The following is a 9,988-nucleotide window of genomic DNA, read 5'->3' on the forward strand; positions in this document are numbered from 1 at the left end:
TTAGGCCTAATTAAATCAATAAATGGTGCAATAATTTGTATTATAAGGATTTATGACAATCCTATACAGGACAAAAAAAACATAAAAAATCATACGTAAATAACACACCAATCATATAATTAAAATGTTTTTGCTACCTAACATTAATGGTATATTGATAGGTAGATGCTTGAGGATATCCATTATGGTTTCCCTTGAGATGACTCCAGACTACACTGGCATTAGTCCTTAGATAACTGCTCACATCATGTGTTGTGCAAAATGTAGCAATACTAGCACATTGTTTATACAACAATATTTACAAGGCACGTTGGTATTTAGAGTTTCTAATACTATCCCTATTGTTTCCCATAGTGTATATTTCTTTGTAGAGGGTAGTAGACTACTCTGCGTAAATAATTGCTTTGTCAGACTAATTTTCCTTTGGGATGAAGTATCCATGCATGTCCATGTGAAGCTCTGCATTCACATATGCTCAAGCTACCTCCTTGAAAGACTTTGCATCTAGCACTAAGATGAAGCCATATTCCCCTGGATTGGAGTTGATGACTGTTGTCAAGACCACACCTGGACATAAGAGACATTTTGTAGGTGCAATATGATGGACATACTTTCATTGAAATTATAACTTTATTCAGCATACAGTGTGAATGTCTGGCCATTCTAAATCAACATATATTTAAGATTTGAGGACCATGTAAAGCAATCTCAACATCATCCTCTCCTTCTCCGTTGGGTCTTGGAATGAACACAGGCTCTGATGGCCAGCAGTTCTCCTCTCTCCATTGTCTCAGTGTCCAACTTCATGATCTATTTATAGAAGTTAAGTATAGTTAACAAATTATTAGATAAGCGACACATGCAGTTATGTTCAGAAAGGCCTAAATTAAAATCCCAGGGACTTTTACCTTAGTTGCCACTGCTGACATTGCAACACAAGTCATGTAGACAAATCTGCACTTCTTGCCATTGAAGTCATAATTTATCCTGGGTAGTAGATTTTGGGACTGAACAACAAAATCAACACAAGTATATTGTTAAACAAAATGTTGGGCTGGTATGCATTTTGAGTGTCTATATGGCACAAGAATTTAACAGAACATTGAGCAATACAAGTTTTGGTCTTACCGTCACAAAGCACCTCTGGCTGGCAGAGTAGTTTACCCTCTTTCTCTTTCACAGCGCTGGCTGTTGTGTATTGGAGTTTCACCATATCATCGCCAACATCAATCACCTTCAGAAACAGTTCACAAAATTATAGAAACAGTTGACTGTCACACTCGTCATAAAGATTGGACCAAGGCGCAGCGTGGTATGTTTCCATCCTTTATTTAGAAGAGAAACTTAGAGCACAAAAACGCAAATAAATGAACCGTGACGCTACATGCAGTGCAGACCACAACTACACACAAACATAGTCGAGATCCCACAAATACAATGGGGAAATGGCTACCTAAATATGATCCCCAATCAGAGACAACGATAAACATCTGCCTCTGATTGGGAACCATATCAGGCCAACATAGAAATACAATTCCCCTAGATAACCCACCCTAAATCACACCCCGACCTAACCAACATAGAGAATAAACAGCTCTCTATGGTCAGGGCGTGACAGACTACTCATTAGTTGAGGGCAATGTTTAAAAGGTTAAGATGGTAATCAGTTGCAAACCATTACCTTGTCAGTCTGTACAGGAAGGGCAAATCTTTTGCACTTTGGCACAGACATTGCTGAGGTCTTTGATTGTTCTTTTAACACGTTTAGGTAGAACATGTTGTATAAGCTGGGATCTTCATAGGCGATAACATCAAAGATGACATGACCATCCTCTTCAAAGGCATTCACGTGATGGTACACTATCATTGCCTCTGTGTAGTACTTTATGCCCACTTCTTTGCCTGTCTTTCTGTCGATCAGGTGAATCAGGGTCTGTCAAGTTGAAAACACAAAGGGATGTAATTTCCATGAAATGGAAAAAACAACAATGTACTTGACAGACCCAAGTACATTGGAATCACTAAATTCATTGCCAAAGAAAATGAGTCTTATAACCCTTACATTTTCCTCAGGGCAAAACATCAGACAACTAGCCCAGTTGACCCCTCTCATGTATGCGGTGGCCATCTTGAGGATGTCCAGTTTGAATGGCTGCTCAATGAAGATGAAGTAGTTGTCAGTCATGCCAAAGCTGTGGTAGTAGCTGGGGCTGAGGAGGGAGCGGCAGGGAACTGTGCAGATCACCTCAAGGTTCTTCAAGGCTAGAGAAGCATTGGCCTTATCTGATTAAACATATAAACTGAGAATTTACAACCATTTACAGCTATTTGTAATGTTTGGTGAAAAAGATCTGCATCAGGCTCAGGATACTTCTCCATCCATGGTGTAAAGTAGTAAGACAAACCCCAGATAGGTGATGGGTAAATGGTTCTGCTAAATGTTTGAGATTATGAAATACAAGGTTATTGCTCAAATGTGTTAAAACATGACTTCACCAATATAAAAAAGGTATTGACCACTGCTATATCAGACCATGACATTTCATCAGATACCAGTGAAGCTCAGAGCTTACACGGTCAGAAGTAACAAGGTCAGTGGTCTAAAGTTTAACTCCTGGGGCGCTGAAGTCTCTGCTAGATTTCTCTTTCCTTTTAAATAGTGCCTGTTTTAGACATGACAACCGAGAGGTATGGACAGTGATCAAGTCAAAGGGAGAAACAACCTTACAGGGACTGGTGATACCCCTGTAACTAGGAATTAACTAACTCAAACATAAAAAGAGAGAAAAGTGATCTTTTTGAAGATATACAGTACCAGTCAAAAGTTTGGACAAACATAGTAGAATAATAGGTAAGATATCAAAACTATGAAATAACACATATGGAATCATGTAGTAACCCCCAAAAACTGTTTAATCAAAACATATTTTATATTTGAAATCTTCAAAGTAGCCACCCTTTGCCTTGATGACAGCTTTGCACACTCTTGGCATTCTCTCAACCAGCTTCATGAGGTAGTCACCTGGAATGCATTTCAATTAACAGGTGTGCCTTGTTAAAAGTTCATTTGTGGAATTTCTTTCATTCTTAATGCGTTTGAGCCAATCAGTTGTGTTGTGACAAGGTAGGGGTAGTATACAGAAGATAGGCCTATTTGGTAAAAGACCAAGTCCATATTATTCCAAGAACAGCTCAAATAAGCAAAGAGAAATGACAAGTCCATCATTACTTTAAGACATGAAGGACTGTCAATCCGGAAAATGTCAAGAACTTTTAATGTTTCTTCAAGTGCAGTCGCAAAAACCATCAAGCGCTATGATAAAACTGGCTCATGAGGACCACCACAGGAAAGGAAGACTCAGAGTTACCTCTGCTGCAGAGGATACTTTCAATAGAATTAACTGCACATCAGATTGCAGCCCAAATAAMTGCTCCAGAGTTCAAGTAAGAGACACATCTCCACATTAACTGTTCAGAGCAGACTGTGTGAATCAGGCCTTCATGGTYGAATTGCTGCAAAGAAATCTCTACTAAAGGACACCAATAATAAGAAGAGACTTTCTTGAGCCAAGAAACACAAGAAATGGACATTAGACCGGTGGAAATCTGTCCTTTGGTCTGATGAGTCCAAATTTGATATTTTTGGTTCCAACCGCTGTGTCTTTGTAAGACGCAGAGTAGGAGAACGGATGATCTCCGCATGTGTGGTTCCCACCGTGAAGCATGGAGGAGGACGTGTGATGGTGTGGGGATGCTTTGCTGATGACACTGTCTGTGATTTTTTTTAGAATTCAAGGCACACTTAACCAGCACGGCTACCACAGCATTCTGCAGCGATACGCCATCCCATCATTTGTTTTTCAACAGGACAATGACCCAAAACACACCTCTAGGCTATGTAAGGGATATTTGAGTGATGGAATGCTGCATCAGATGACCTGGCCTCCACAATCACCCGACCTTGACCCAATTGAGAAGGTTTGGGATGAGTTGGACAGCAGATTGAAGGAAAAGCAGCCAACAAGTGCTCAGCATTTGTGCGAACTCCTTCAATACTATTGGAAAAGCATTCCTCATGAGAGAATGTCAAGAGTGTGCAAAGCTGTCATCAAGGCAAAGGGTGGCTACTTTGAAGATCTCAAATATAAAATATATTTGGATTTTTTTCAACACTTTCCTGGTTACTACATGATTCCATATGTGTTATTTCATAGTTTGATGTCGTCACTATTATTCTACAATATAGAAAATAGTAAAAATAAAGAAAAACCCTTGAATGAGTAGGTGTGTCCAAACTTTTGACTGGTAGTGTACCTCCCGCAGTAGTGTCTGGAAACTTGAAAAAGGTGTATTTGGTCTTTCCATTCTCCGCTATTGAAGTCCCCATGTTGTAGGCTGTTCCGTCTTTATCGTAATGTGGATGGGATGTCACCAGGTTCACAGCAAGGTATTTCAAGTAGTCCACCTAGTGAGATAACAAGATTATAAAACAGGTGTGTTCATGCGTATGGTCATCCAGATAGCAACGCCAGTGATAACTTTAAGTTACCTTGTCCTGAGTCTCCAGAGTCACAGGATCTACTTTGCGGATGCATTTGGTTTCAGAGGTTGCATAATAATCCTTCCCATATCGAATGAAATTGTTGCCACAGTTGTCAGTGAAGTCTGGGACCGTGTGGTTAAGAAAGGTGATCACCCTGGAGACAGATACTTTGATCAGCAACAGGTATATGCATAGGGACAAATACAATTAAATCATCAACAGTCAGATCATATGCACTATCATCCCTGATCTTTTGCTACAGCATGCCAGAACATAATTGCTAGATAATTGATTTCAACATCTTGCCTTTTTAATGTGCCAAAGTGAACCATCTGTAATGTGCTACCTAGATATGAGGTTTTTGCCTGGATCCAGGTAGGCCATTGTCCCCATTTCAGACACAATAATTATTTTGGCAGCCATGTTGTCTTTGTATGTGTCTCCGCGTAAATATCTGCTTCTGTAGATTACTTCACCTGAAATAAACACACACACACACAAACAGATGTACTTCTATTGTGAATTTAATTGCTAAATGTGGAAATTGTTTTTACTTGCACAACCCATGGAGCCCATAATACCAAAAAGCCCAAAAGCTTTCCAATTGGACTTCTCTTGTTTGAGTTTCTATATCACAAAAAAGAGACACACTTCCACTCATCTTACCATCATTGAATGTAAAGCTGTGCATCAGGGCCATCCCATCGAACCAGTGGTTGTATGTGGTATCCCCCACTGAGAATATGCCTGTTCTATTGCGCAGCGTGCCTTGCAGCCAGCTTGGAAGGTTGCCTACATAAAACAAGAGTTTTACAAAACAGCATGGGGGGGGGGATCTATGATAGTGTGTCTATTCCGCCAGCAAGAATAAGTAAGATATAGCAAGAATAAGGCAGTGTCCTCTGTGATTTTCCTTCAAAATGAAAGTCCTGCAAAGAAGATGGTGAAGAATAATACAAATKGTCAAAATTTGTAACATTTTATGAGGAAATGTTAGCAGACTTACAATTTGGTTAACAATATGAAAAATTATTAAATTAATCCCCTTTATAGCACAAATAATAGTATAATAGTAAAGATTACTAGATAGTTATGGTAACAACAGTAATACAAATAACCAAACATTATTTATAACAATATTATAATAAACTTTAGAAAACACTTTTAAATCCCATAGTTCATTAGCCCATTCGTATTGCACGATGTTCAGTACGCTCATATTGGACACTTCTGCACATAGAGCACAATTTCCTGTACATTCTGTCATAGTAAAAGGGGGGCCCCTCTACTCAGAGTGTACAACCAAGGAGCGTCACTGCTCATTCTGCAGCCCTTATCTTTTGCTGCAGTGGGCACAGAGTGTTTCTTGGTAGTCTTAAACAAATCTAAACACCTCACACACATGGTTATGTGCTTTAAAAATGTTTTTAAAAAGACACCTGTACCATGCCAGATATAGAGTTGAAATGTATTCCAAAAAATGTGTGAATAACTAATAAGAGAAGAAATGGTCTTTGTTCGAGGAGTAGGCCTTCAGAATATTGTTAATTGACTATGAGAAACAATTTTGAAAGCTGGGTTCAACGTTTTGTGAAACAACCACATCCATTAGCTATTTCACACGGCCATTATTTAAATCATGAATAGCCTATAACTATGCGGTTCGTGCCATAAAGCTATGAACCGTCAGCTTGTGGCAAGTTGTGGGATGTCGGCATAGACATTAAAACCTGGGGATGTCGGTTGGACTCCAATTGCCTCAACAACAAAAAGGGACAACTGCTTTGCTTTTCCGTGGTGTGTATTCACCCCCCCCAAAAAATAAATTTACCAATAAAAAATGACAACTACTAAATAATTTAACTTTCGTTTCTCTGTGTTTCATAATTGTCCTTCAATTAGTAAGGGGCTGAATGTATCTCACCGGAGAAAGCATCCTAGTGAGCAACACAGCTCCTCCTGACTGTAAAGGTGCTAGGCGTACATTCTTTATTTTAAATGTTCCACCAAGAAAAAAAAAACTATAAACAATACAACGAACGAAAAGCTTCGTCGTGCAAACTACATGCACTCAAACAAAGACAAGATCCCACAATGAAGGAGGAAAAAAGGGCTGCCTAAGTATGATTCCCAATCAGAGACAATGAAAGACAGCTGCCTCTGATTGGGAACCACACTCGGCCAAACACAAAGAAATAGAGAACATAGAATGCCCACCCTAAATCACACCCTGACCTAACCAAATAGAGAAATAAAACGTCTCTCTAAGGTCAGGGCGTGACACTGACTCTGTATGTGTAGCCCCACTATCTGACGCTGTCTGGTCAAAAAGAGTATGATGTTGTTGCCGCCAATAGAATTGAATGCAAGGGAAGCCAGCAAGCATTTGGCCTCCCTTGATAATTTATTTTACACAATGATAGCCAATCAGCATTAATCTAAACTGAGTGAGCTCAACTGTGAATGGTCCTGGCGCACCACAAAAGGTGTCAAGGGAAGCCAGTTTGGATTTGGCTTCACACCAATCACATCAAGCCAAACTTTAATGACAGAAAAATATTTGAATTATTGCATCTCCTTGTATTGTCCTCCAGTGTCTGGCTAGCTAAAATTGGCCCTTTCCTAAATTAGCCATGGACAGAGATATGGATTTGGACTTGTGGTTTTACTTAATTCTTCTTACTGGCCAATGATGTATGATGATGGCGCCGGAGGGTAGGGCTGCTGTCTTATTGGCTCTTAACCTACCATGCTATTTTTTTTTTAATTCACGCTGTTCTTAACTTGTTTTGCACATAATGTTGCTGCTACTGTCTCTTATGACCGAAAAGAGCTTCTGGACATCAGAACTGGGATTATTCACCTCAAATTGGAAGAGGAGTTCTTCTGAGTCGGACGCAAGGGATATACTACGGACACCCGACCCGGCCCAGAACCCCATGATTGCTGGAAATGTAAGCATAGGTTTCACGGAAAGAGATCAGGATGCCTTGTGAGGATCAGGCAACGAGTGGCTAATCTGCCCTTGCCTTCCGTTCTGGTAGCTAACGTTCAATCGCTGGAAAATAAATGGGACGAACTGAAAGCACGTATATCCTACCAACGGGACATAAAAAAAACTGTTATATCTTGTTTAACCGAGTCGTGACTGAACGACATTTACATTTACATTACATTTAAGTCATTTAGCAGACGCTCTTATCCAGAGCGACTTACAAATTGGAAAGTTCATACATATTCATCCTGGTCCCCCCGTGGGGAATGAACCCACAACCCTAGCGTTGCAAGCGCCATGCTCTACCAACTGAGCCACACGGGACCACAACTGTGGTCGACGACATTAAGAACATACAGCTGGCGGGTTATACACCATCAGCAGGACAGAACAGCAGCCTTTGGTAAGACACGGGGCGGTGGCCTATGCATATTTGTAAACAATAGCTGGTGAACGATATTTAAGGAAGTCTCAGGGTTTTGCTCACCTGAGGTAGAGTATCTCATGATAAGCTGTGTAGTTTTCATCTGTATTTTTCGTAGCTGTCTACATACCACCACAGACCAAGGCTGGCGCTAAAACCGCACTCAATGAGCTGTATTCCGCCATAAGCAAACAGGAAAACGCTCAACCAACACATCCGCCACACTGATCCTCAACACAAGGGCCCCTCAGGGGTGCGTGCTCAGTCTCCTCCTGTACTCCCTGTTCACTCATGACTGCACGGCCAGGCACGACTCCAACACCATCATTAAGTTTGCTGATGACACAACAGTTGTAGGCCTGAACAACGACAAGACAGCCTATAGGGAGGTGGTCAGAGACCTGACCGTGTGGTTCAAGGACAACATCCTCTCCCTCAACGTGATCAAGACAAAGGAGATGATTGTGGACTACAGGAAAAGGAGGACCGAGCACACCCCCATTCTCATCGACGGGGCTGTAGTGGAGCAGGTAGAGAGCTTCAAGTTCCTTGGCGTCCACATCAACAACAAACTAACATGGTCCAAGCACACCAAGACAGTCGTGAAAAGGGCGCGACAAAACCTATACCCCCTCAGGAGACTGAAAAGATTTGTCATGGGTCCTCAGATCCTCAAAAGGTTTTACAGCTGCACCAATGAGAGCATCCTGACGGGTTGCATCACTGCCTGCTATGGCAACTGCTCGGCCTCCGACTGCAAGGCAGTACAGAGGGTAGTGCGTACGGCCCAGTACATCACCGGGGCCAAGCTTCCTGCCATCCAGGACCTCTATACCAGGCAGTGTCAGAGGAAGGCCCTAAAAATTGTCAAAGACTCCAGCCACCCTAGTCATAGACTGTTCTCTCACACGGCAAGCGAGAACGGAGCGCCAAGTCTAGGTCCAAGAGGCTTCTAAACAGCTTCTATCCCCATGTCACGTTCACTATCTTCAAACTCCCTGTCATAAATGAGCCAAGGCGCAGTGTGCATGTAATTCCACAWCTTTAATCGAAGTGAAACCTTCACAAAAAAACAGGTAAACAGAAACCGAAGGCTCCGGACTGCGGACCGCCGCTGGAGGCTCCGTGCCCTGGATTTTCCTTGCAGGCTCCGGGCCATGGATCATCACTGGAGGCTTCGTGCCATGGATCATCACTACAGGCTCCGGGCCATGGATCATCACTGTAGGCTTCGTGCCATGGATCATCACTACAGGCTCCAGGCCATGGATCATCACTGGAGGCTTCGTGCCATGGATCATCACTGGAGGCTTCGTACGTGGAGCCGGAACAGGTCTCACCGGACTGGGGAGATGCACTGGAAGCCTGGTGCGTGGAGCAGGCACCGGATACACTGGGCCATGGAGACGCACTGGAGGTCTCGAGCGTAGAGCTGGCACAACCCGTCCTGGCTGGATGCTTACTTTCGTCCGGCAAATGCAGGGCGCTGGCACAGAGCGCACCGGCCTGTGAATGCGCACTGGAGACACAGTGTGCATCACCGCATAACACGGTGCCTGACCGGTCACATGCTAGGCACTTTAATAATGCTACCTACATGTATATAATTATCTCAACAACGGTGCCCCCCATCACGGGCAACGCAAAACAATATGGGCTGGACCATATGCCTAAGGTGGATGAATGCATAGCARAACTAATGCTCTCCCCAGATGAAGCCCTGAAAGATGATGCCCACTGCCCCAGACCTCAGTGCAGGGCCAAAGATGAGCTACTGTCACGGGCCTACGGCACAGCGGCCCACATGTCCCTCTTTGGGAACTCTTTCTCAGTGCTCATGCTAGCAAAGAACAGGATGCTCCAGCCGGAGCACGCAGACCTGGACCTCTGCAACCTGAATGACGCAGCTCTTCAAGCGTTTGCATTCATGAACAGAGCGCTAGGCAGACAACCCTTGTTGTGACTCGTCGCCCAAGCCCCAATGTCTGATGACTCCAGACGGATGCTGAGAAAGCTCCCAGTGGTC

General features: G+C 42.7%; 1 protein-coding gene across 1 annotated transcript; it reads right to left on the reverse strand.

The window, feature by feature from the left end:
- Positions 1-37: 37 nt before the first annotated feature.
- LOC112068644 (beta,beta-carotene 15,15'-dioxygenase-like) lies at positions 38-8,044 on the reverse strand. The gene is made up of 10 exons (XM_024135831.2): positions 8,026-8,044; positions 5,210-5,335; positions 4,890-5,019; positions 4,550-4,697; positions 4,315-4,465; positions 2,063-2,283; positions 1,682-1,933; positions 1,129-1,234; positions 909-1,007; positions 38-810 (listed from the first exon to the last, which is right to left on the reverse strand). Exons 1-9 carry the CDS (start codon positions 8,042-8,044, stop codon positions 976-978), a joined length of 1,185 nt encoding a protein of 394 aa, XP_023991599.2. The 3' UTR covers positions 38-810; positions 909-975.
- Positions 8,045-9,988: the final 1,944 nt, after the last annotated feature.

Source organism: Salvelinus sp. IW2-2015, unplaced genomic scaffold (assembly GCF_002910315.2).
Source record: "Salvelinus sp. IW2-2015 unplaced genomic scaffold, ASM291031v2 Un_scaffold631, whole genome shotgun sequence".
In the NCBI taxonomy this organism is placed as follows: Eukaryota; Metazoa; Chordata; class Actinopteri; order Salmoniformes; family Salmonidae; genus Salvelinus; species Salvelinus sp. IW2-2015.